This window comes from Triplophysa dalaica, chromosome 1 (genome assembly GCF_015846415.1).
Source record: "Triplophysa dalaica isolate WHDGS20190420 chromosome 1, ASM1584641v1, whole genome shotgun sequence".
Classification (NCBI taxonomy): domain Eukaryota; kingdom Metazoa; phylum Chordata; class Actinopteri; order Cypriniformes; family Nemacheilidae; genus Triplophysa; species Triplophysa dalaica.
In genome coordinates this window covers 29,408,546-29,435,556 of record NC_079542.1, presented here as the reverse complement: position 1 = coordinate 29,435,556, position 27,011 = coordinate 29,408,546, and the positions used below count along the sequence as shown (strand labels likewise).

General features: G+C 39.8%; 1 protein-coding gene across 1 annotated transcript in view; it reads right to left on the bottom strand.

The window, feature by feature from the left end:
- Nucleotides 1-2,982: 2,982 nt before the first annotated feature.
- capn1 (calpain 1) overlaps nt 2,983-27,011 on the bottom strand; it is a 30,026-nt gene continuing 5,997 nt past the window's right edge. The window contains exons 3-21 of the mRNA XM_056756876.1: nt 23,924-23,993; nt 19,756-19,874; nt 18,194-18,327; nt 16,914-17,082; nt 16,407-16,490; nt 14,028-14,113; nt 13,859-13,933; nt 8,302-8,462; nt 7,988-8,160; nt 7,556-7,767; nt 7,370-7,409; nt 7,227-7,292; nt 7,070-7,127; nt 6,467-6,531; nt 5,522-5,590; nt 5,212-5,290; nt 4,359-4,475; nt 3,943-4,001; nt 2,983-3,530 (exon numbers count right to left, since the gene is read on the bottom strand). Of these exons, the coding sequence (XP_056612854.1) occupies nt 3,504-3,530; nt 3,943-4,001; nt 4,359-4,475; nt 5,212-5,290; nt 5,522-5,590; nt 6,467-6,531; nt 7,070-7,127; nt 7,227-7,292; nt 7,370-7,409; nt 7,556-7,767; nt 7,988-8,160; nt 8,302-8,462; nt 13,859-13,933; nt 14,028-14,113; nt 16,407-16,490; nt 16,914-17,082; nt 18,194-18,327; nt 19,756-19,874; nt 23,924-23,993 (1,863 nt within the window). The 3' untranslated portion in view covers nt 2,983-3,503. The remainder of the gene's footprint in view (nt 3,531-3,942; nt 4,002-4,358; nt 4,476-5,211; nt 5,291-5,521; nt 5,591-6,466; nt 6,532-7,069; nt 7,128-7,226; nt 7,293-7,369; nt 7,410-7,555; nt 7,768-7,987; nt 8,161-8,301; nt 8,463-13,858; nt 13,934-14,027; nt 14,114-16,406; nt 16,491-16,913; nt 17,083-18,193; nt 18,328-19,755; nt 19,875-23,923; nt 23,994-27,011) is intronic.

Sequence of the window (27,011 nt, the reverse complement as noted above, 5' to 3'; positions counted from 1 at the left end):
GGAGTGAAAGGGTAGACACCTTTTTAGTATCCAAGACAAGGTAGGGAGTGAAAGGAGTAAATATGGAATCAGAAGAGATGTATTTAATACGTATTGGGCACACCAGACTAAACCAACATTTGCACATGATAGGGAAAATTGAGACAAGCACAATTAAAGAATAAGAGAATTATTTCAGAGTGCACAGAAATAATCTCAAATATACCCTATTTTATTAAGGTTTCTGAGAGAGTCACGTTTGATACACAGAATTTAAGGCAGTAAATCCTTTTTTTAAGATTATAAAGTCAGGTAGTATTTTATTTTCCACTTCCTCCTCCTTGGTCTACACTTTTTTTTTTCTTTTTTTTCACTTTTTTTTATTGAAATTATCAAGATTTACAAACAAACATGGCTGCATAACATACGTTACTTCATAATATAATCCATAGAAGATATAGCCTGAGGGAGCAGCTCTTAATACAAACAGGAATTAAATATGCAGTCTTAGAAAAATAAAAAGTAAATTAAATAAATTAAAATTTAAGAGAATTACAACATGACATAAGGGGAGAATATGTTATTGTTTAGCTATTAACCTGAGTTGGGAAGTATTTTAGGGTATCATATATTTTTTCATATATATATATATATATACCATATATACCTTTCAACATTTTTAAAGACTTCAAATACAGTTTAAATTCATTTAAAAAAAAAACAAATTTGGGAGATGATTTCACAACTCTACATTTGTGGATGAAGAATTTAGCTAGACATACAATTGTATTAGTACAGAGCTCATCACCCTTGTTTTGCAATATCAATCCAAATGTTATATCGTCCTTGGAGAAAGAGGTGGGGAATGAAGACATCTGCTGCTTTACCCATTTATATATATCACACCAAAATGTCTGTATGACATTACATGAAAAAAACACATGGTCCGTAGTTTCAACATAATTTTCACAGAATGTACATGTATTGTCATCTATACCAAAGCGAAGATTCAGTAAATTTTTAGATGGGTAAATATTGTTCATCACTTTGAAGTGTGTTACTTTCACTTGAGGAGGAATAGGGAGTGTTAAATACATTGTTCTTAGTTTAGTGATTGAGTCTTTATCAAATTTTTGTGAGATGTTATTTTTATTTTGGCTTTTAGGGTAAAGATAATCATTTTCTAATAAAGTCGTTTGTGCATTTTTTATCCAGGACAAAGATCCCTTGAATTGATAGTGGGGCCAATTGTGGTTGTATCATATAGTATGCTGTAATGTTTCTTGTTAGAAGGACAAAGCCTCCTTGGTCTTCACACTCCATCCCAGTAAGTGGCGGATATGCACCAAAAGCTGGTTTGACAACCGCCATTTAACAAAAGAAAGAAAGAAAGAACATGATGCATGATGGGATACGCTCAGCCTACCGCTCCGAAGCGTTATTCAAACTAGTGTCGGTTTATTGTGCGTTAAGCGCACCGCCCTTTGGCATTATTAAGATTGCACACACTTGCGCTATACCTTCCTGTGGCGGGCACGCGCTCTCAAGTTGCCAAGACCACAAGTTTTTTTGCACCCAGCCGGTGTCCGAATTTACACACTCGCTTTCACCCACTCCATAAAGACCCTGTCCCAAATGGCGCACTCCGGTCTTGTGGATCCCCTCCGAGTCCACACTTCGTGACGTCAGGAAGTGCAGATCTATATAGGACACTAGGCACAAGTCCACAAGGGTACGTGGGAGTGCATTTTGCGACAGACTTGATGTCATCACGCCGGAAAGAGCAAGCGGTGCTCTGTGATCACTCTCGCAGTACTTTGTTGTCATTCGCTGATCAGTCTGCGCAGCTCCGCGAGAAGTAGACAACACTTGTCCCATTGTTGTTATTTGGGAGAATTGGGACAGGAGCTGCCTGTTTTTATAGGTCTGTATTTCATATGTGGATATGCCACCCGAGCTTTTTGCAATTGAAGGTTATGTTTGTAATGCATTCTTTTGGCATGACGTAAATGCAATTGCTTTTGTATGTTTATTTGTATTCACTAAACTTAATGTGCATAATATGTTTTTAATATGCATATTGTTATTTAATATATCTCTTTAATACAGAAGCTGTGTTGTTCAGCTTTACAGACCCAAGGGACAACACTATATAAACAATAGACTGGAAAATATGGCTTTAACCTGAAGTAAGAAAATGCACTGCAATAAAAGTTTTTATTCTTAAATAGCTGGCTTAATAATAAAAATAACAATAAAGAAAATAAATAAATAAATAAATAAGCAATAATGTGAATAAGAAATTAATTTAGAATTTTATCAAAACATACATTTAAAAATGTATCCGTCATGTTTATACGTATATGTCTAACATCCATCACATCCATTCTGTGATTGGGCGTTCGCAAGGACTTCGGAGTTGTAAGTTTTGTGGAGAGTGTATGGAAGCAAATAAGAGACGTAATGTTTTGAAATTGAACAGCCTATGAATACTTGATTTTGAATTATTTTACTTTGGAAACCATGTATCTGAATTTATTTGTTTCGAATTTACCTCTATGAAATTTAAATATGAAAATTCTTGATTTCCAATTTAAAAACCTGAATTTAATGCTCACAAATTCAGATACAGAAAAAAATCAACTTACAGAATTTCAGATAAAATACATTCAGATTGATCAAATTTGATTTGCTCTTATTCAGATCGAAAAATTATTCAGATCGGAAGTTTACGTAATATATGTCTGGGTACTTTGCATTTTCATTTTGTATTAAAACCCCAAAAATACACATAAACGTATTCATATTTAGGAGATGCATTTTTTTATATTGACCAATAATTATATAATATACTAAAATTACTTAATAATAACAGTACACAGACAAATATTATGTAAACACAAACGTTTTTGTGGTTGCGATTAATCTTTTGACAGCCCTTATATATTCCCATTTTAATAATAAAAAACAACAATGATAACGGGGTAAAAAAATTCACACAAATCATTTCCTCCACCTTTTTTATTTTATTTTCAACCTTGTAGTTAATGGGTATCTTGAACCATTCCTTATATAAACTACTGGAATGTTTACAAAATAAAAGTCCCTTTAAGCATTTTAAATCAGCAGCATATTTGTATACAGTTCAACACATTCTGTAAGTTTTAAGTACATGCGTAAAACATGCATAGTAAACCAACACATTTCTTTGCTTATTCTGTTTACATTGCATAGAAAGTGCTGCAGAAATGACTTGCTGCAAGAGGGATTGAAATTGGCAATAAGTAGCTGATTGGCTTGGCCAGAACAATAAAAAAAGTTAATGATTAATTAAAAGTTGTGTTTATTTTCTGATGGCTTTAGAAATACTCATATTTGGAAATGACCTATTAGGCTTTGGCATGTAAACAGCATATTTTTTCAAGTCTTAGTTAATACAAAAAGTGTAAAAATGAAGGTACTCTTTGGATGTGAACCCAACCGAAGACAAAGATGCAGGCACTGGACAAGAATCTGAGTCGATATCAAGCAAACATTGTCAAAGAGATCCACTGTAAGACCAGAGAGAAAAACAAGACATTTGGGGTTAAAATATACATATACATGCAAACAAAGATTTACATTGTTAAACAACATTGCACGTATATGATTCTGCTGTATATTTTGTGTGTTCTTGCTAGCCACATAATATTGGATCGGTTATATAATTATTATATTATAATGTAAATGTTTAACAACTGAACTTCTTAAATTGTTTAATTCACTGCTCAGGTTAGTCGCTACTGAAAAGACATTCTAGGGGTGCTGTCAGGCTTATTTTTTGCGTACTTGAAAAGAGTTGAGTGGTTACTCTTCAAAGTTACAAATTCATATATGTTTTCATGAAGTGTTAATATGCTATGAATTGCAAATACTAAGTTTCAAATATAACAGAAGAAATGCTTATTTAAACTGAAGTAAAACCTGAAAGAATGTGAGTGACATGATTCCATCACCATCTGTGTCCATAGTCTTGAAGGTCTCTGCAAAAACAAATTCTCAGTAAGACTGGGACAATTTGCTCTCTTCATACATCATGCCAGAATTATTGTAACTATCTAATCATTTTGCTTGTCAACAAAATGTTTTGTATTGATGCACAATTAATTATTTTGCTTATTTAACCCAAAAATGTATGGATGGTAAACTGAGAAAAATAAGTTGCAAGTACATATAAAGTCAGTGCCTTCATAACCTGATTTGCAGCGGTAAACTTATGATTTACAAATTGAGTTGTTGGTTGCGATTTCACAGAGAAGTGGTCATTCCTAATTCCAGTAATTTAATTAGGTTTAAAGATCAGTAATAAAGAAATCTATTGCCATAAAAAGACAGCTTACTGAACATGGTCTCCAATCGCACTAAACAGGTGACAAAGTTGTCGAAATCCACAGTAAGGTCTTCTTCTGTGTAGCGAATAATAATCAGTTGGAATAGATGATTGTTGAGCTTAAAACCTGCAAAAAGCAATGGATAATTGCAATATTTGCGATACAAAGGCAGAAGCGTCTGTGTACACAGACCGACAATGCTGCATGCACAAAGCCCTTTACAAGGGAATCTAACAGATATTTAAGAAATAAGCAAACAAAATATCTATAGCACAACATTTTCCTATGTTATCTTCACAAAAACAACAGGATTCTACATTATTAAAAAAGTTAATAAATTAAAGAAGCATTGCTCAACGCACGCAATTTATGTAAGAAATTGTCCTGAAATTTACTTCTAAACTAAAACACATCAAGCATTAAAGCTAAAACAAAAACAAGTAGACATATCTGGAACACTTAGAAATAAGCTGCTATTTGTTAACAATTAGTTATGCATTGGCTAAACTAAACTATTAAATGTTGTATTAGTAGTATTGTTCATTGTTAATGTTAATTCATATTGATTTTACAATTTACTTTTCCATTCTTAAAATCAAATGTTGTGTCTGTTAACATCAATGCACCATAAACTAACATGAATAAGTGTATTGACATGAACTAACATTAACAGGGATTTATAAACACCCAAAAACTAAGTTGTTCATGGTCTCTAGTGTTAGCTAATGTATTTTCTACTGTTAACAAATAGCACCTTGTTACCGTGTTACCGACATACTGTATCTTGTAAATATTACAAGCCAATTTGCAAAACTATCTGTACTAACAAATAAAGAACAACAAAGTGTTTGAGGTCTTGTACCTGCTGACTCCAGAGCTTTTCGCATCTCATAAGAGCTCATAGTTCCAGATTTATCAAGGTCATGTTCCCTGAAGATTGACTGTAAAAATTCAGGAGGTCAAAAGACAAGAGTTGATGAGTAGACAGTGTAGTGTTTTTTCTACATTTGTATAGGATTGTTAAGAATGTTAAGGCTTCTAGCACTTAAAAATGTTAATGGTTTATTTCATGACCCACCATATTTGAACCCAAGCTGCTACTGTTGCATCTACATAGTACTACACAGTATATCAAACACTTTCAACAGAAACAAAAAAACGCAGCATCTTACCAGGTATCGTTTAATCTTTTCCCACAACACATGAAACTCTGTGAGTCCGAGTTTCCCACTGCCATCGGTCTGTGAAGACGTTAAGGGGTTGATATAGCAGAAGTATTTGACCAGTTATGTCCTGCTCCATGCAGAATGAAATAGATTTTTAAGCCACTTACAGTATAAGACTTTAGTCATTGTCTTATGCGAGTGCAAATGATTGAGAACATTTACAATTATGCATTTGGCAGAGTCTTCTATCCAAAGCGAGTTACATTGCATGATACAATACATTTAATTCTGAGGACATGCAATACCTGGGATCGAACCCATGACCTTGGCGTTGCTAGCAGCATGCTCTAACCACTGAGCTGAGTTTTGTATACCTTTTCAAGTCAAAGTACAGATTTCTCCTTTAAAGTTTTCTATAGCTTTTCAAGAGAAAGTACAGATTGCTCCTTTATTGTTTTGTATAGCTTATCAAGAGAAACTAAAGATTGCTCCTTTATTGTTTTGTAACCTTTTTCAAGAGACATAAATATTGCATCTGTATAGTTTTGTACACTTTTTCAAGAGAAAGTACAGATTGTGCCTTTATATTTTTTATAGTTTTGTATACCTTTTCAAGAGAAAGTACAGATTGCTCCTTTATACTTGAGAACACTTTTTCGGGAAACACTATAGATTGCTCCATTATTGTTTGTACACTTTTTCAAGAGAATGTACAGATTGCGCCTTTATAGTTTCTCTTGAAATAGTATACAAAACTATAGATTGCTCCTTTATTGTTTCGTACAATTTTTCAAGAGAAGTACAGATTTAGCCTTTTTCAATATTGTATAAAGACTGTGACAAACAGACATATAGAACGATCATACGAATGGAAACATAAACCAACACAGATAAGAAGCTGATTAAAAAACAAGCAGAATTATGGTACAACAGAAAGAGTGAAACGGATACATCCATGAGGTTGATCATGCTACGGCAGGCCTCCTTACAAAAGCCGTCTGTCTTCAAATCTTTATCTGTGAATACAGACACAAACAATGAGGGGTTTAACCAGTCGTCTGTCTGACGGCTCTTTTTAAGGCCAAAATGCTTATGAAAGACATTTGGTCTGTTCCAAAGACTAAATTATATCTGTTTCTAACAGTAGCTGGAAACATTATGAGGCCAATCCAATCCGGCAATGCACAAATTCTTTAAAAAACAGAATGTCCACCCAAACGTTTTAAGCAACTGCAAACACCAGATGCTCTTCTGAAAATGGTTGACAGTAATTTTCTCACCCGAGATGCTTTGGTTGCTGTGATACGAAATATCCCTGAAGGGTTGTGATATTTTGCAGGCAGTTTGTATACTGAACAAATATTAATATTGTGGAAGTCCGAAGATATAGTCTGTTACAAAAATGGATCTTCGGAGGCAGAAATATTAATTTCTGCATAGTTTTTTTAGTTATTGTAAACAGATGGTATTTCAAATCAATCATTCAAATCACTGTCTATGTGGGTTTTTTGAACAGGGAAATCAGTGATACTCTCTATTGAAGACAGGACTCACGTTTGCCGATAATTCTGTTCAGTATGGTTTGCAGCTCCGTAACATTGATTTCCATGTCCTGCGAAGCACATCACAGAATCAAGGACACACATTTGACGTCGTAATGCATCACAATATATCACCTCAGCAGATCAGAGTTATTATTTTTGTCTCTCACCGCTCCAGCCAACTGTCTGAAGAGATTCTTAAAGGCAGCATCAATTTGACTCTCGTCCAGACGTGGCTAGACAGAAGGAAATTACAGGGTGAAAAGTTATCTCTTATTTGAATATGAAAATATTCAAATTGTTGTGTAGTCACCTCTTCGGGAATGTCAGCTATGACTTTATCATCCATTTCTCTGAAGAACACAGAAAAAATTAGGATGAAGTTGTTGTGAAGGGGGGTTTTATAACTCCAAAATCACTTTAGATTTGGCATGACTTGGCTTTGGCACAAAATAATAAGATGGACTTTTTTATTATTTGCTGAAATGGCATCACTTACTCAGAGTTTGCAGGTTTCTCTGAGAATACTCGGAGGACAAAATCGGCATCTTTGTTGGGCTCAAAGGTGGACGGGACGATGATGTACTCGCCCGCCGGCAGTCGGCAACGCGTGCTCACTTCTCTCAGGTTGATGAAGTTTTCCGAGCGGGCGCTGGACGCATTACTGAGGAAAAAATCCCGCTTCAGGTGCGAACTTGTTTGACCCACAAACTGCAAGAAAGCAAGACGGCATGAAGTACTGTATGTTTTTTGCTAATATGCCTTTGATTTATAATTTTTTTTTTTTTCAGATATTGGCATGATCCCATTATTTTAATAACTTCTTCAAGTAAATGTAATTATTTATATGCCGTTCTGTTAGATTTGAAAATGAAAGCAGGTCTCAATTGAAAAATCTGTCACTTTTAAAGTAACTCAAGATTTATTGTACCTGTCTCGGAACCTCGTAAATGGCAAATCCGATGGTCTCCATGTCTTTTCCTTCTTTTCGTTTCTTCCTGCGATCTTTCTGCATCAGTGCCACCAGGAAGCTGCACTCTGATTGGCCGGGAGAATCAGGATGTTGTAGGGTCAACTTGAACTGAGGGTTGATCCAGAATGTGGCTGTTTAACCCGAAAAAAAAAAAAAAAAAAGATACATACAGCGTTTGTCTGCACTGAATTTTAATTTGTAGGTTAAGTCAGTTAAAGATTTATTTGGTGACTCTGACCCACTGATTCACCTAACACACAAAGACATCGCACCTGGGAAGTTTCTACAACCACCAGCCGTGCTGCCTCTTCTCCACTCCCCATGATAGTGCGACGTGCTCCATTTCTTCACCTGACTTGCCTGTAGAGCATCTGCTGTCAAATTACAAATCTCCAACCGGGTGAACTCCCGCAGGAAGTCACTGAACGACATCCTAAAGAAGAAAGAAATGGTTTTTATTGGGTGTCAGTTAGTAGGGGTCTGTAGGGGCATTAGGTTGAAACCTAAAGTTTTAGCGCAGATTTAGTTTGCATATTGATCTTTGTGACTTTAGTGTTTTGTAAATCTAAAAAATAAACTCAAGTTAAAATCCGAACTTCACTACTAGTTTGCAACGCTTATACAAATGGCATCCTGTTCATGAAGTTCCCTTCAAAGGTTTACTGTTTACTATTGTGTGAGTGTGTGTGCAAAAAACATATAACAAATAACTAGATTTGTATACATTAAAAAATGATATTTAACAATATTATTACATGTACTTAAACAAGTTAAACCTTTCTGTTATTTCTAATATTATTTGGAAAACTTAAAAAAAAAGAATTGCATTAAGTGCTTATAAAAAAAAAAGAATTAAACTAAACTAAAATTAAATAATGAAATAAAATAAAATGTTACTTGTAAAACAATATAAAAAATAAACAAGTAATACATTTACAAAAGAACATCACAAATTAGCTAAAAATCTAACTTAAATTACGTTATAATATATAAAAAAGGCAAATTTAACAGTTAAAAAACTACTAATAAAATTTCGAACAATTATAATAACTCTACCGTCTTAAAAGAGCCCAATCCCAAGTTATAATATTTTAGTTCCCCTTCAGTCGGTCTCTCGACGTTGTGTTGAGAGACGACTGGGGTTTGATCTTGAGAACCTATCATCTCCGAGAGGAATTTCTAAACGCCAATAGGATTGGCGGATGGCCCGCCCACGCCAGTCTCCGCCCCGTACATACGGGTATAAAAGGAAGATGGCGGCGGTCATTCACTTACCTTTTTGTTCTTCGGTACTGTTTGCACTACATGTGTCAAACTTATTTCTTCGAGAGAGTCTTTCTTCTCCTGCCGGCGCGACGTGGAAGCAGCGGATCCCCTGGTGTGACGGTCTTCCCTTCGACTTCCCGGCAAATTCCCACAGAGCCTTATTCTAAAAAGAGCAAATTTCCCAGCTGCTGAGCATGTCTCGCAGCTGTGTCCTTGGGTGCGGCAGACTCATTCCCGAGTCAGACGGCCATGAAACCTGCGTCACATGTTTGGGCGTCAAGCATGCTGAAGCAGGTTTCAGTGATACGACATGTCCTATCTGCGAGGACATGTCTATCAAGGTGTTGCGGTCACGGCTGGCGACGTTTTTCGGAACTGTTGCCGCCAACCCGCTCGCTTCTCAGGCGAGTTCGGCTGCCGCTTCGGCGAAGTCGACCGCCTCGACGAGCAGCGGGGGTGATATGGGGACTGCTATGGATGTCGCTTCGCCAGCTCCGGCTCGGCGAACCGCCCATACCCCAGCTCGCTCACCTGGTGCGTCCCCGATGGACGGCGGTAGACCGTTCCATAGCGGGCAGACTCGCAAGAGGGATGATGACGAAATCTCTGTCGCGGCATCGGACAGCTGCCTACTGGCATCAGACGGGGACGATCTCTCCGAGCTCCTGTCCACGGGCGGTAGAGCTCGTGATGGGACCGACCCGGAGATGTCGGCCATGCTTGCCCGGGCAGCCGTGAGCATCGGGTTGCAGTGCTTTAACCCGCCCTCCCCGAAACGCTCGCGGCTTGATGAATGGTACCTGGGTACGGGTCGCGGCCAAAAACCGCGAACCACCCCGGTGCCGTTCTTCCCGGAAGTGCATGAGGAGCTCACGAGGTCGTGGAATGCACCTTTCTCGGCGCGTTCTACACTCGTGGGCTCGGCGGCTGTGACTTCCCTGGATGGCGGGGCGGCCCGAGGCTACGTCGACATCCCCCAGGTGGAGCGTGCTGTAGCGGTGCACCTCTGCCCGCAGACGGCTGCCACCTGGAGGGGTCGACCTAGACTCCCGTCTAGGGCGTGTAAGCTCTCTTCGACACTGGTGTCGAAAGCTTATAACGCCGCTGGACAGGCCGCCTCCGCCCTCCACGCCATGGCGATTCTCCATGTCTTTCAGGCTAAAGTCCTGAAGGATTTGGATGAAGGGAAGCCCGACCCCACTCGCATGAGTGAGTTGCGTGCTGCCACCGACCTCGCGCTGCGAGCGACGAAGGCCACGGCAGGCGCATTAGGTCGGTCGATGTCCTCTATGGTGGCCCAAGAGAGGCATCTGTGGTTGAACCTTGCGCAGATGGGTGAGGCACAGAAGGCCCGCCTTCTGGATGCCCCCATCTCGCAAGCAGGGCTGTTCGGTGACACCGTGGAGAACGTGACACAGCAGTTCTCCGCGGTACAGAAGCAGACGGAGGCGATTCAACAGATTTTGCCCCGCCGCGGCATGACCACCCATCGGTCGTCACGTTCCCGAGCGCAGCCTGCTTCCCAACAGCCCCGCCCCTCTGCTGTGGCCCCTCCGGTTCCGGTGCCCTCCCCTAGGACGGCCCACCCGAGACGCAGACCCACGCGGAGGAGAGCGAAACCCCGCCAGCGACCCGCAAAGGACTCCCAGCGGCCCTGACGGGATGAACCCAGGGGAAACATCGGGCCCGACGTCGGCCATACCTTCGCCGAGTCGGTACGAGGCGCTGCCTGTCGCGTCTCCACAAAGTCCGGGCCCTTTTCAGGGCCCGGCGCCCACTTCCTCGTTAAGAGAGTTGTTCTCCCTGGGTTTTTCTCTCCCACAGCACCCTTCGGCGCGCAGTGGCGAGGGTGGACGGCGCGGACGACTTCAACCTCCACGCGACGTTGCGTCGGCCAGCGCCATCAGACAGGTAAGTCCGCAGAGCCGTCAACCTCCCAGGGATCCGTCCCGGTGCGAGGTGACCGCTCTGCCACCCACCGAACCACCTCTTCCAGGGACGGTGAAGGAGATCATTCCTCTAACACCGATGGCAAGGTTCTTGGCTGCGTGGCATACCAGCCCTTCACGGTGGTTGGATTGAACGATCCGTCTCGGTTATGCGATCCAGTTCGCCAAGCGCCCCCCGAAATTCCGGGGCATTCTGTTCTCCTCAGTACGAGGAGAGAATGCCCCCGTGCTTCGGAGAGAGGTCGCCGCCCTGCTGGCGAAACGTGCGATCGAGCCCGTCCCCATAACCGAGATGTCCTCTGGGTTCTACAGCCCGTACTTCATCGTCCCCAAAAAAGGAGGAGGGCTGCGCCCTATTCTGGATCTACGCATCCTGAACAGGTACCTGCACAAGCTACCGTTCCGGATGCTGACTCAGAAGCGCATCTTGGAGTCAGTTCGACACCAAGATTGGTTCGTGGCAATCGACCTGAAGGACGCGTACTTTCACGTCTCCATTCTTCCTCGACACCGACCGTTTCTACGGTTCGCGTTCGAGGGGAAGGCGTATCAGTACAGGGTCCTGCCCTTCGGTCTGGCCCAGTCTCCGCGGGTTTTTTCGAAACTCGCCGAGGCCGCCCTAGCTCCCCTCAGGGAACAGGGCGTGCGTATACTCAACTATCTCGACGACTGGCTTATTTTGGCACACTCGCGAGATGTGTTGAGTACGCAAAGGGATCTTGTGCTCGAGCACCTAGACCGTTTGGGCCTCCAGGTCAACCGAGAGAAGAGCAAGCTCTCCCCAGCGCAGAGCATCTCATATCTCGGGGTGGAACTAGACTCTGTCCGCATGTCGGCGCAGCTCACTACCGAGCGTGCACAGTCGGTGCTTCGCTGCCTGACACAGGTCAGGCAGGCCACAGCGGTCCCACTGAAACTATTTCAGAGGCTCCTGGGGCACATGGCATCCTCAGCCGGGGTAATCCCGCTCGGGTTGATGCACATGCGACCGCTACAGCACTGGCTTCAGAGTCGGGTTCCGAGGACGGCGTGGCACCGCGGCACCAGGCGGATTACGATCACGCCCCGGTGCCGTGGTACCCTCATCCCTTGGGCAAGTTGTCCTTCTTGCGAGCGGGGGTTCCGCTCGGACAGGTTTCGAGGCGCGTCGTAGTTACGACAGACGCTTCCCTGCAGGGATGGGGGGCAGTGTGCAACGGGCACGCAGTAGCAGGGCGGTGGACGGGCCCCCGACTGCGATGGCACATAAATTGCCTAGAGTTGCTGGCAGTTCATCTAGCACTGAGGAGGCTACGGCCCCTAGTGCAAGACAGACACGTGCTAGTCCGGTCGGACAGCACGTCTGCCGTGGCGTACATCAACCATCAGGGCGGCATACGCTCACGGCAGATGTCGCAACTAGCCCGACGCCTACTCCAATGGAGTCAGCAGGTGACCAAATCCCTGCGAGCCACGTACATCCCGGGGAACCTGAATCAGACAGCCGATGCGCTCTCTCGTCAGAGGACTCCCCGTGGAGAATGGCGACTCCATCCCAGCGTAGTCCAGCTCTTATGGGAGCGGTTCGGGCGGGCACAGGTAGACCTGTTTGCCTCCCCGGACTCCACCCATTTCACGTATTCCCCTCTGGCGAATTGGTGACCTCCCCACCGGTGGCTCTCCACCGGGTTTACTGTCCCCGGAATCGGGTTGACACTTCCGACATGCGCTCTCCCTATGGGTAGACCATGCCTTATACCTCCACATGTACCTCCCCTCGTGGCTGGATGTGGGCTCCGCAACACACTCTTCAAGAGAAGAATAGTGTTTTTCCCAGTGCGGCCCGGAAGGGACCTCGTTACAGGGGTAACGCCACCTTCCGTGATGACCGTCAGTAGAAGCTTCTTCGTATGTCTGATACTGAATCCACTGGAGGATTACATCTCGCGGTAGCGCTCAGTCTTGACTCGCAGGGCCAGTCACTGTCGCCCCGCTAGAGGTCGTAATGCGGCGTAGTGCCGTGGCGTGTGTAGATTCTTCCCCAGTCGTCTCTCAACACAACGTCGAGAGACCGACTGAAGGGGAACGTCTCGGTTACATATGTAACCTCGGTTCCCTGATGGAGGGAACGAGACGTTGTGTCTTCATGCCACACCACTGCGCCGACCCGCTGCAGTGACGAGAGACACTCTCTCAGGTTCCTCAGCACAAAGGTAAGTGAATGACCGCCGCCATCTTCCTTTTATACCCGTATGTACGGGGCGGAGACTGGCGTGGGCGGGCCATTCGCCAATCCTATTGGCGTTTAGAAATTCCTCTCGGAGATGATAGGTTCTCAAGATCAAACCCCAGTTGTCTCTCAACACAACGTCTCGTTCCCTCCATCAGGGAACCGAGGTTACATATGTAACCGAGACGTTTCCCTAGATATGACTTGAACATAAGGGTGATGTAATGTCATTTTAAGTCTGTTTGCTTAGAAATGCAACAACACACCTTTCCTAAAGAAGCCACCTGAGTTAATGTATGATTCATGTTCTGTGCCAAAGCTTACCGTTGAGGTTTAAGTGTTTAAGTGTTCAAATGATACAGTTTGTAATGCTCTGTGGGGCTGCGGTCACATATTTTTACTCACCAGAACTCTCCATCCTCACTGCGGTTCTGTAATCTGCCTCTAACTGACCTGTCCACATTGTCCCATTCTCGAGAACTAAGAGACACACATGCAAGTTATGTTATCAGAGCACAGCAGACAGAATACAGTAAGACTATAGCATCTATCACTGTGTGTGTGTTTATCTCACTCGTCGCTCCAGGCTCCTGTCCACTCCACTTCACCCCAGGGGTTTCTGATACGCACCAGTTTAGTCATGTTTCCCCTATAAAGCACCTGAAACACACCAATAAATAGCCATTAGCACTTGTTGCGATCTTAGCATTTAGAGGGACGGAAGTAATATCCGAGCTTCCCTTATTGCAACGGTAGTACTTTATCAGATTTACAGGTAAATCTATGCTGTTATTGGCAAAATCTTTATGAGATTGAAGCATTAAATGACTGGGGTGCAAATTTTTTAAAAGGGCTCTAAAAACAAATTTTAGTTAAATTATAGTGGCAATCCGTACGTTTTTTAATTTTTTTTGTTTATATAAAACCAATTATTGAGCAAGTTCATGAAAGAACAGTGTTTAAAACTGTGTCATTACCCTTGCTGTATTCACCACGGAAAGCTTATAATAATGGTTTGTAATTGTCGTTGTAGGGTCGTGTTTCTCCTGAAATTCTTATTAGGTGTCTTTCGTCTATGCGTCATTTCGTCTCATTCATGAACAGAATGAAGAGGATCCGGCTGCTAGCCTGCGTGTGGATGCTGCAGGTGACGGTTAGCATTGTAAACAGAAAATTTTGCTCAGAAACTTTTGGTATTATTTATGGCTATGTTTAGTACTTTTACTTTTAAACACCAAGCAGCGCTGACATCTCGGGATTCATCACTTTTGAAAACCAAGAAAGTACGAACTGATGAGAGTTTACAAAGAAAAAGTGAATGTGATGGGACTCGTGCGAAAACAAGAATTAATATTAGCAAGGAATTTCAAGGGTGGCGTGAACTCCGTGAACTGAAAGGATTGAAAACGGATGCAGACATGGATTTATTTCTTCTGAACAGCTAAGACTGTTCAATATTTCAATAGATTCAAAAACCGTAGCTCCCTTGTTGTGTCAACTCATTCACCGCCAGCCTTTTAAAAAAAAAGTTGTCAGCCTACTCCAGCGTTTTTTAACATTTTCACCCAACTTTAATGGCTCACAGTACATTTTCTGTAAATAATATATGGACAAAGAATATGTCAAATGAAAGAGCAGAGTCTCAGCTTTTAAAGAAAAGAAACCGTCTTCTTCTATCTTCATTTGTTTGTTTTTATCACTCCGTAGATGTAGGTAGGTTTCTTCAAAAATGCATCACTTTGATTAAACAGCTGAGATAATTAACGTTTTTTGTAAAAAGATTCCTCCCAGATTACTCTCAGAACAATCATTAAAAGCCGCTAAAAGATAAACGTTCTAGGTTCTGGGATTCTGTACTTTTTCCCAAAGGTGTGTAATAGCGCCACGTGCAGTAAAATAGTACAAACACTGATTGCCGTAATAACTCGTCAATGGTGGTGAAAGAGTAAATACAGATGGGTACAGCTTCATCGGTTGTTCTTTCTCTCTTTGTTATGTTCATTATGTTAAATGTAATTTAAGCCCTATTTGCATGGGATATGTATTATCTGGGGACCTCGAGTGATTTAGAAATGACCTCCCCACATCTGTATTTCACGTGGCGCACTCACACAGGATAAAGTGAAGCCTGTGATTTTACTCAAATTTACGGACTTATTTTCTGGGAAATGATGGCAAGGCTTTGCGTTTAGTTTATGTATATATAGTTGTATTTTGAATAATGATATATGACCGTCAGCATTTGAGACCCACGATCGCAGATCTTACTTCCGGTTTGCGTTACAGGAGACTCCCGGCCAAAACAGCAGTGTTGGCAGGTATGGATATGACCCAGCAACCGAAATAATATCCAAACACTTCAACACAGCCTCCATTTGCGCAATTTGGGTCTGTTTATGTTCTTATTTGTGTTGCGTCATATCATCTGCCATGTTATCTGTGTTTATTATGCACACACGTGACATGCGACTCAAAACATCAGACTCATCAGCACAGTTGATCAGTGCCGAATCACAACTCGCCTAAAGAAAAAACCTCCGCACATCACTTGCAGTAGCAATTGCAAACTGAGATGGCGACAAAGAAGCCATTCTAACGAAGAGCCAATTTAAGTGATAGTAATAGGGAATACTGCTTTTAAGCATCTATAGCTAAATAGATTAGAAAAATTCTGTATAACGCATAAAAACAGCTAGAACACTTGAAAAATAAGTAGAGAACGGTCAATAAAACCTCCAAGGGGCGCAAGGGGTTGCGAGTAATCTGAGCCCAATAAACAAACATTTACAATAAGGGTAAAATGATACATACATGTTTCGCACCCTTGTTTAGTTACGATGATTTACACCTGATTTTCAGTTACTCCGACTTGGGACAAAAAGTCTTGTATACTATCAAGAACAGGTGGTTTGTCAATTGTAAAGTCTCTGTATGCTCCTTGTGTTGGGCTCACCTCCTCCACTCCCGTCACAGAGTAAGCATGACCTTTGACCAGCTTCTTGAAGGTCACTGCCTCCATGTCAAACTTACTGGTGATCTTGAGAAAAAAAGGAAAAAAAAGAGTGAAACATTATCACACATGTGGGCCCCATTGACTTCGGAAGAATAATACATAGGTTTCAAACAACATGAGGGTAAATCAATTGTTACAAAATTTTTGGGTGAACTACCCCTTCAATATGTCTAAAGTATTTTATTACCACTTTCTTTAGAAATTGGAACTAAACATCTCAAACATATTGCTCAGACAAAATGCAAGATTTTTTAATGAGATAAATACACTGAGGGAGTTTATGTTTTTGTTCTTTAAACGGATGCTAACTCTGCCCAGGAGGGTCAAACCTTAGTAACCCTAGTGCTCACCCCTTTCAAAAAGACATGTCTAAAACATTGACGCACAGTTCAATGTAATCGTCATGAGCAAATGTTCTGCATAGTGTGAATGGCTGGAAGAGCTCACGTCTATTGAGCAGCCCAGAAGTGAGCCTCTCTCGATGGCCCGGCCAATTATGCTGAAGAGATCAGGCGGCGCTTTTATCAACTCGAACATCTCTGTGACCCCGCCTGTAAAATCTTCAAACCCCTCAGATGTGCTTCCACCAGAGAGAGCCTCATAACAGCCGTTCAGCCTGGCACAGGTACACACACAAATGCAAATTTACAAACCACTCAAAATAATAAAATTAAAAGCTGTCAATCACTGGTCATCAGTGTTGAGTGTTTTTACTGTTTTAGTTTACAGTTAAACAATTTTAACCAGAGCATTTTTTATATAGGAGTTAATCATATTCATGCGGACATGATGTAAGTGTCAGAACTGAAACGCCCTTGTTACTGAGATCTGTTATTGACACCAGGCCCAGCAAATTAATTGTATTAATTGCAGAGGTTATCTGTGATCTTAAGCTCATGCGAATCGGCATCTTGTGATTTGGTGGGCTCATATTTAATTTTTCAATGTTTTATCCACCGTTTGCGAATAATGTAGGCTGCTGGGTGATATCCATAAATTACTGGGAGTCTCCTGTTTGTTTATTTATCATGGAAACTCTCATAACATTTGAGAACTGGGATTGCGGTGATCTTTTGTCCGGGATCACTGGTCTCAAATGCTTACAGGTACGGTCATTATCATCATTAAACCCAATACAAGTATAGACTATCCAAACTATACGCAAAGCCTTGTCATCACATCCGGGAAATAAGTCAATAAATTTGAGTAAAATAATCTTGTGCGAATGTGTCACAAGAAATAATGATCTGGGGAGGTCATTTATAAATCACAGGAGGTCTCCAGATAATTCTAATGCAGTGTGAAAACTGTGAATGGTGCTAATGTGTATGTAATCTAATGTTACGTCTCTAACCAAATTCACAGAAGGCTCCAACTACAGAAACTGCCATCCAATAAAAGCGGTGGGCGTTAACTTCCAAGTGTCTTCAATGTGGCAAGCCCATTAAACCGAGCGTTTGCAGAGCTGGCCTAAAAACCAGTGTAGAAAATATCCTATTACTTATTGATTTTGATGTTTATGGATGTAAAAACCACGCAATGTCATAACTAGATCTCATACAGCAGTATAAAAAATAAACAAGCAAAGTTCATCAGACATTTAAAGCTTATATCTCTTATCCCCAGAATGAGCGATAGTAAAAATGATGCTTGCTTTATCAAACACCACTAATAGAAAACATAAGGCACGTAGCAACAGAGTTTTCAGATAAAATGCCTCGTCTTACTTGGCATAGGCCTTCTCCAGCAGTGCGCTCCAGAACTCTCCACCTTCTGCTGAGTGTACGAACAACAGCTTCCCATCCTTCACAGCCAACCGGTCATCAATCACCACATCAACCCATTCACCGAACTGCCAAAACTACAACGAGACAGAAAAAGATAAGCCTATGGACAAAAAACTACGAAGACATTTTGTAACTTTATGTGTGTTCCACAGAAGTATGTCATGATGTTTTTAAACAACAAAAAAAGGAATAAAAAAATTGTATCAGGATTGTTTGGGGGTTGAACTATCCCTTTAATGCATTATTCACGTGCAATGTTGTAAATGTGTGTATTTACGGAGAATCAAAGTATTTGATTTTAACGGCAACCTTTTAATTGCGCTTTTGTATTATTTTATTATTTTGCTGGCACTTCCTTTTGTTGTGCTTTGTCATTACCCACAAGTCTCTTTGCCGCTTCACTGAGGTTATTTAAAAAGAGTGAAATAAGCAGTAGATCATTTTGGCTGGGCACAGAGAAAGAAGTATACACATCAGCACAAATAATTCACATTTCAAATACACTCAAGCACACGCATGAATACAGATAAGTAGTATACACACTTATACCATAAACCGTTAACCATACCATAAACCAAATTTCAAGTTTCGACAAAGATATTAGTAGCATTATACCAGAAGCAAAACAACATATGGTGTTGAAAATCATTGTATCGCAACCAGACTTGTTTTAGTGACAGGAAATTAGACTTTCCACACTTTTATAGGAAGGAAATTCATTGCATATATGGTTGCTAAACAGTTTCTGTACATAGCAAAGTTCACTGGGAGTTAACAGAATGAAAGCACAGCCAATGTATGAAAGAGAAAGGCGGCTTTTGTTTTTATTTTGTAGAACTGCTTTCAGGTCTACAGGATTGATGCTCAGTTAGGACAAGGCTTATGCTAGAATACAGGCATTACAAAATTGTTAATGCAGGCCCAGCCCCCATACACCCAGAAGCAAAGATTGTGTTTAGTGAGCCCTCTCTGACAGGATAGAGGACTTTGTTCCCGAATGTCCCCTCTAACGACGGCTCTGGTAAAGTAGGAATGTTTAACGCAATGGAGTTCCTTCAGATTGGGTTCTTGGCCCCCTCCTTCATTTCCACTCATATTTGTACTTTTTTAATTAGTTTATTATTATAGTTTGTTCCTTGGGAATCAAATCCAAAATCTCTTTGCTGTCAACACAATACTCTACAAACTGAGCAACGAGAATACATTTACACACAGCTGGAACCAATGATCCAGACACAAACATTTTGATACACCACATTTTTCTACATCAGTCCCACTTAAAATAAGCTCACAATTCTTAAGCCAAAATACAACAGCTGCAGTTCACCGACACTTTGAATCGAAGAAATCAGCTTCAAAAGTTTCTTTTGAAAGCCTGCATATAATACATGATGGTACATCAGAACTCTGAACTCATTTTGACTTATGTGCGAAGGGATCTTTCCTTGGAAATATGTTTTGTTGTTTTATTTATAGATTCAGCAAAAACAGGCCTAAAGCACCTGAAAGTGAAAGATTCCAGCGTAGCCTCTGTCAAAGTTCTGTCCATGAGGCACCACACGGTGCAGGAGGTTATCGTTCAGAGTCAGAGACCCAATGGCTGCCAGCAACCAACAGTCACCTATGAACGACAGTATAATAATAAGTTGTCAATATAGACAGAGGAGGAGATTTTACGGAAAATAGTTGTTCGCTAAACATCATAACAGCTTTATTTACAAAGAATCTTGACATGGAGACCTATGTAAGTCTTACTGCAAGCCTTTTTAATTTGATTAAAATGGTGTGTGACAAGCATTATCGCAGAAAGCAAAAAAATTATACCAACAAGGACTTGGTCCGTTTGTCTACTAAGTATATTTTATATATTTTTCAAGGCAAACAAACCTTTAGTGTTCCTCTGAAGAAAGTTTGGAATGACATCAGTCTTAGTAAATATTAACACAATTTTCATTTTAGGATACAAGTGTATGAGCCAAGGCGGATAGTAACGAATTACATTTACTCGCGTTACTGTATTGAGTAGGATTTTTGTTTTTCTCTATATTTAATAACACATCCGTTACAGAGTAAAAAAAATAATTGTTATTTATAATTTGTATATATATTAACCAACCATTTCAGCTTCAAGACAGAATTATGGATGCTGTGCAAACTAGCCTCTTATATTAGCAATCCTAATGTGCAAGAATGTAGAGGTAAGATAAATAATATTCGTTTAAATAATGCTTGTGCCCTTTTAGGATTCGTAACTAACAAGAAGTTTGAACTGTGTAATAAAAGTCAAAATGACATTGGTGCATAATGCTATTTATGTTAGGTGTTTAATCCCGTTTTGTAGACGCACGGTTCACTAATGTGTCTGGACCACATTTACGTAGTGTGAATGGAACAGAACTGAACAGCTTTTGCTTCACTTACATATTTAAACGTGCAGTTGAAAGAAAAAGTATGTGAACCCTTTGGGCTTACTTGGATTTCTTCATAAATTGGTCATAAAATGTGTTCTGATCTTCATCTAAGTCACAATAATAGAGAAACACAGTCTGCTTAAACTATTACTGCACAAACATTATACGTTTTCATGTTTTTATCTTTAATAAATGTGATCAAACTAAATAATCTTTGAAGATACAAAGTATGCAATACTACTCTATAGATACTCAAGATTAATATGAGATTGGCGGAAACCCTGTGTGTTATGCCCGCTTTAAAAAAGTGGGACGTGCAGTGACGGACCAGCTCAGGTCAAGAGACATGTTTTTAAATAAGCACAAATAATATTAATAATGATCATCACCATTAATAATAATAATTACAAAAATAATAGTTTGTGCTTTTAAGTCTTCCTACTACCCCTCAAGTCAATTAAGTGATATGTTCCATTGAGATGTATTCTACTGCTACATTTTTCCAAGATGCAATGTGTATGGTATTCCTTGATTTCCAGTTCATGAGGATTGTTTTCTTGGCGACAGTTAGCACCACTAGGAGTTTGTGACTGAGACTGTTGGTACGGTTAGAATTGATTGTGGATAAGTCGCCAAGTATGCAGAGGGAGGGGGACATTGGGATGTGACATCCCAATGAGGCACGGCAGAGGGGGATTTAGTCACGTCTTCCCAGAAATCTTCAATTGGAGTGCAGTCCCAAAGTGCGTGAAGATGTTTCTTGGCTATTTTGTGTGCAATAAGTGCACATTTCTGAGGTGAATCACATTTTAATCAATTTAAGTACTTTATACTGGATGAGTTGCAAGTTGCCATGTTTCCTCATTGAGTAAATATGTTTGCATTGTCCATCCTGAAAAACGCATCATTAGTAATAGATCAGTCAGACTCCCGTCTAGCATATGGTATGGCTAATGTGTTATTTTATTTTGTTATTATTTTGTATATTTTGACGAGTAGTTTTTTGACGAGGATATAGTAATTAATTCTGAGATGGATGGAACGGTTTTAGATTAATATTTCAGGTATTCATTTTTGACAGTATGGATGATTTGATTTTTAGATATTCCAAAAAGCTCCTGATGGCGTATTTCTGGACCAAGTAAGAAAATGAGGCAAAGTTATTGAAGATGTGTTGAAGTGATGCCCTTTTGTCCCCACATATTTAGATGGTGAAAGCGGAGTATTTGTGATATGATGAAATTTCCACCCGTATGTCAGTGCTTATGCTATTGTTGGTGTTTTGAAACATGGGTATCTGACTGACAAATGATAAGTTTTAAATATGAATATTCTTACAGATTGTTTGTTAAATGTCTAGCCATATGTCTTCAGATGGGTTAAGATAAATCTATTTGTATATGTTTTGGAGCTGATTGGCCAGAAAATTGTTGTAAGCTAATCATTTAAACTTGGATAAAAATAGATTTACCATAACAGCTCTACACAATATTTTATTTAAACAGTCTGAATGATCAAAACCTGTTATCCTATAAAATAACGTACAACCTGCATTTATAGAGCTTAAGGGGGCTATTGTGTGTATATGAATATAAAGACCACATTAATCTTCGTTATTTAGTCAACTGTTCTGTCAGAGTTCTTTATATCCCTATAATATGATCCCTATAAATCTATTTTAAATTGTCAGTCTTTTGTTTATGTAAACACCTTACCAAACTTTCTCTCGGTTTTTTAAGTTGTTTTTTAATTATTTAATTATATGGCAATTTCTGGCATTCCTCGACTGACCATTTGTTTAAAAAAACATCCCTTTCTCGAAGATGAGCAGCTAGTTACAAAGAACAGAATGTTTTAATCTAAAAATATCCACCTTTCAAGCTCAAGAATTTCTGACATGGCATTTTAAATTCATGCTTTTAAAAGCACACAGTAAAAACAGCAGTCACCGAGTGCCCACAAAACCTTGGCCAATAATAGCCCTGCCCCTTTATGATGTCATCCTAATGCATTAGTTGCACTGCCCTGAGACAGCTGCTCTTTATTTAATGACAGGGGTGACAGGTTTAATTATATATGAGGTGCTATGTGTAAAGTAAACTTTGTTCGTAAAGTAAACTTCGAGGCCGGTGAGTGAGTGATAATGAGCGTCAGCTGAGCGCGCACCAGTCTCGTATCACGGAGGAGATCGGGAGCATAAGAGAACGAGCGACCGGACCGTCGATGAGATAGGACCAGGCCTGGGTGTGTTGTGGTTTGTTTTAAGTGTCGCCGGCAGTCGTCCGTGAGGGGCTGCCAGCATTTTATTTCCGCGTTATTGTTTGTTTATTTTTATTAAAGTGATTTAAATGTTCGCCGGTTCCCGCCTCCTTCCTTCCTTTTATTGAACCTTACTACAGTTACATTCTATTATAGCTTTGCCATCAATGTGGCCTCCTCTCTGAAAACTAAAATATTTGTTTATAATTGTACAAAATGGTGTTGTTTACTTTCACTTATTAGTCAGGGTCTTTCTGTGTGATTCTATGAAAGTATATATAGTACAATAATATAGTTAATAACAGTGGTTTCTTTAATTTGATTTCTATGACTATTAATTTCAACCTGACTACAATAGGTTACATCATTGAAAATTATTTCTAATGTTAAGAATGGGTTAACACAACACTATTTTAGTCTAATATGTTCATAAATATTGTTTAAATTGCATGAAAATTTGAAATTTTGCCACAGCAATAAACTAGAAATACAAGGTCGTATTGCTTACATTAGTAAGAGCATTGGCTAACATGAACTTACAATTAGCAATATACACATATTTCCTGTTTACGATTTTTAACACTGCACAATTTTTTTTAACAATATACAACCAAACAACACATATTTAAAAGATTTAATTACATATGTAAAGGGTAGATTTTTTTTCTGTTTTGTTTTTGTTTACATCTTGCAAAATGAGATAGAATTTTTCAGTATTTAAAAATCTTTTAATAAAAAAAGTATTAGAAAATGTTTAAACTAACATAAACTGAGATTCATAAATGCTATAAGAATTGTTCATTGCTAATTTATTTGACAAAAGCACATAAAAAAAAACTAGGAATATTAAAACAACTAATCCAAAATATTAATAAAACTACAATAAAAGAAAGACAAAACTAAAACTACTTATACTGCAGATGGTGTGTTTGTTGTGAATGTCTGGTGAGACAAGTGTTCTCGTCCCTGACAGTTGCTGTGGTGATGGAGACAGACTTACCCAGAGCTCCCTGACAGATGTCAGTACGAGTAGCTCCATCCATGATAAACTGAGGACGCATGCAAATCTCCTGCAAACATACAAATACGCAGTTACAAATAGATTGAAAAGTATTTTTGCTATATCTTGATTACATTTCCTTTAGAAAATACTTTTGCTTTAGCATTATTTTACGACTCCAGAACATTTTTCCACTTTTACCCCACGCAGATCTTTTCTGGTCTGATTTCTGTTTATAAGCTAAAAGTAGGGATGCACCAAATGTTCACCCACAGAAAATGTTGGGCTGAAAATAGCAGAATATGTGAAATGTCCTAATAAATGACTTGTGATACTATCAAGCAGCAACCAGAGCAAAGAGAGAGAAAGAGAGAGATAGAGACACAGATGCACTTTATTACTACCGCAAACACTTTTGCAGTGTGTGTGTGTGTGTATGTGGAGCATTTTATCTCTTTCACCGCCATTGATGATTTATCTTGTCATTTCAAAAAAAGTTCCCCGCCAAAGACGAGTTATTATGGCAATCAGTGTTTGTACTGTTGTACAGCAGGTGGCGCTGTTATACACCTTCGGGAAAAAGTACAGAATTCCAGAACCTAGAACGTATATTTATTATCGGTTTTTAATGATTGTTCTGAGTGTAATCTGGGCGGAATCTTTGACAAAAAACGTTAATTATCTCAGCTGTTTAATCAAAGATGCATTTTGAAGAAACCTACCCACATCTACGGAGTGATAAAAAACGAACAAATGAAGATGGAAGAATACGGTTTCTTTTGTTTAAAAACGAGATTCTGTTCTTTCATTGGACTTATTGTTTCTCCATATATTCATTACAGAAAATGTACTGTGAGCCATTAAAATTTGGTGAAAATGTAAAAAGCCGCTGGCACTGGCTTGCAACTTTTTTTTAAATAGGCAGACCCAGCATGGGATTGGCCGCAGAGAAGTACATTTTAGGGATGAGTCACGAATTTCGAATATTCGAATAGTATATTTAACTCTAGAATTTCGAATAGTGTGTGCGATCTTAAAAAATTTGCAGTGTTTTTACGTGTAACGCGTTCGTGTAACCAAAGGGTGGCGCTGCCAATAACGACGCACCTAAAACCTAAAGGCTGTCAATCAAGAGACAGTAGAGCAAAACATTTTCCCACAAGAATTGGTAACGAAGTTACGCACACTGTAGACCCGCGTGACATAACGGAAACGATGAATTGAGACGATGTCAAAAATGTGTTCTGTGTGGGGTCCTTTAATAAAACGAATGACAATAAAGTGCAGTGCAAACTCTGGAATGCAAAGCTGACTTATCATGGATACACAACTACGATGCACAATCATTTCAGGGCGAAGCACCAAGCAGGTCCATCCACAGGTCAGCAATCAGTTGCTAGTTTATGGTCTTAACAACCAATTTGGATGCCAGACGGGCGGAGCAAATAACTAACTAGCAAGATGATCGCTAAAGATATGATTCCGATCGGCTTTGTCGGAGGAGAGTGTTTTAAAAATCTTATGGAGTTTGTACAACCTGAATTTACTGTTCCGTCTAGAAAAACCATCACTGCAGGACTGGAGAAACTTTTTCATGACAATAGAAACTGAAGCCTTTTGAGCTAATTATTCATGAAATCGCTCCGAACTGTTAATAAATGACGTCATTCGGTTAATATGTTTTAACGCGTGTTAAGTCTGGTCTAAAATCTTTATGGCTTTAATATATTTTCTTTGATCAATCGCACTGTTTTTTAGTTGGTATAAATGTGCATGCTCATATTTGACAAGGTAATGTTCTAGCATTATAAGAGGTTGATTCTGATCGACGTACTGTTAATAAGTGCCGTCATTCGGTTGTTAATATATTAATGTTTCAGCACGTTATTTTAATGTATTGCTTTATGTAAGATTGCCTATTCCATAATACATAAAGCAGTGTGCCGTCATACGGATTTAAAGCGTAAATGTTCTCTCTCTCTCTCCGTCTGTGTGTGTATAATACTGTAAATGCGTCCATGTGGGGGAGGGGTGCGAATTTCGAATAATTTTTCGAATAGTTCTCATCGATCTTAAAATATTATTTTACCTTTAAATGCCCATCCCTAGTACATTTCCGAATGAAAGTGTCTTTACCGGTCGGTAACTTTACTTCAGACGGAAGCAGGCTGTACAGTAGCCTGGCCGCTCGTGACATCCTTTGACATCATACAATGGTCGCGTACACACAGTTCCCTGTACTAATCAACTTGTCAAAGTATGTTCTGTGCATCCCGGCCACGAGTGCACCTACTGGGAGAATAGTCAGCTTTTGTTGGCAGAGTTTGAAGGAGAGACGTGAATTGATATAGATGTCAGTCGGCAGTAGTCAGAATTGCTTGCATTGGATGTTTTTTTTCCTTAAAAACATTTTGCAATGTAGCCTATAATAATCCAGCAGTTTTCGTTTATTCCTATTTTTATTTTTTAGGCCTTATGTGGAAGAGTAACTTACATTACATTCTTTTAGCAGTCAGTTATAGGCCTAATTAATAAATGCTTTTCATGAAGGGAGAGGGCACAATTTGTTTTAATTTACTTTGTTTTGCTCAATTTTATATTAAGTTGTATTGTATTTTATTGAAAAGCAAGATAAATGATAAAAAAACACATTTTGACTATTCAGTTTGTGCAATAGTGAAAAAAATGGCTTAATAAATAGAAGAAATCCCAAAAAAATTGGTGTTCGGTATTATTCGGCCAAGTGTTTCACATCATATTCGGCTTCGGCCAAGAATTTTCGTTTCACGGCATCCCTAGCAATAAGTGTGAAAACACTGTTGTCTGTGTAGACTCTTATATTTGGTCTCCTATAATGGAGAGCGACAGATTCATTGCTACAATTCACAGAGCTTTAAAATAAATGTTTTATGGCTTGGGCCCCAGTCCTCAGATCCAATAAGTAAGATATTCCATTGGTTCCCTTCTCCCGGCATAACAGGTCCCAGGATGAAGTTCCCAGTTGTCCATTACTGACATCTGCCCTGATGGGAAAACTAAACTAGTACCCAAGCAGTAGCGTGTAGCCATCTTTCTCCCCTTATAAAGG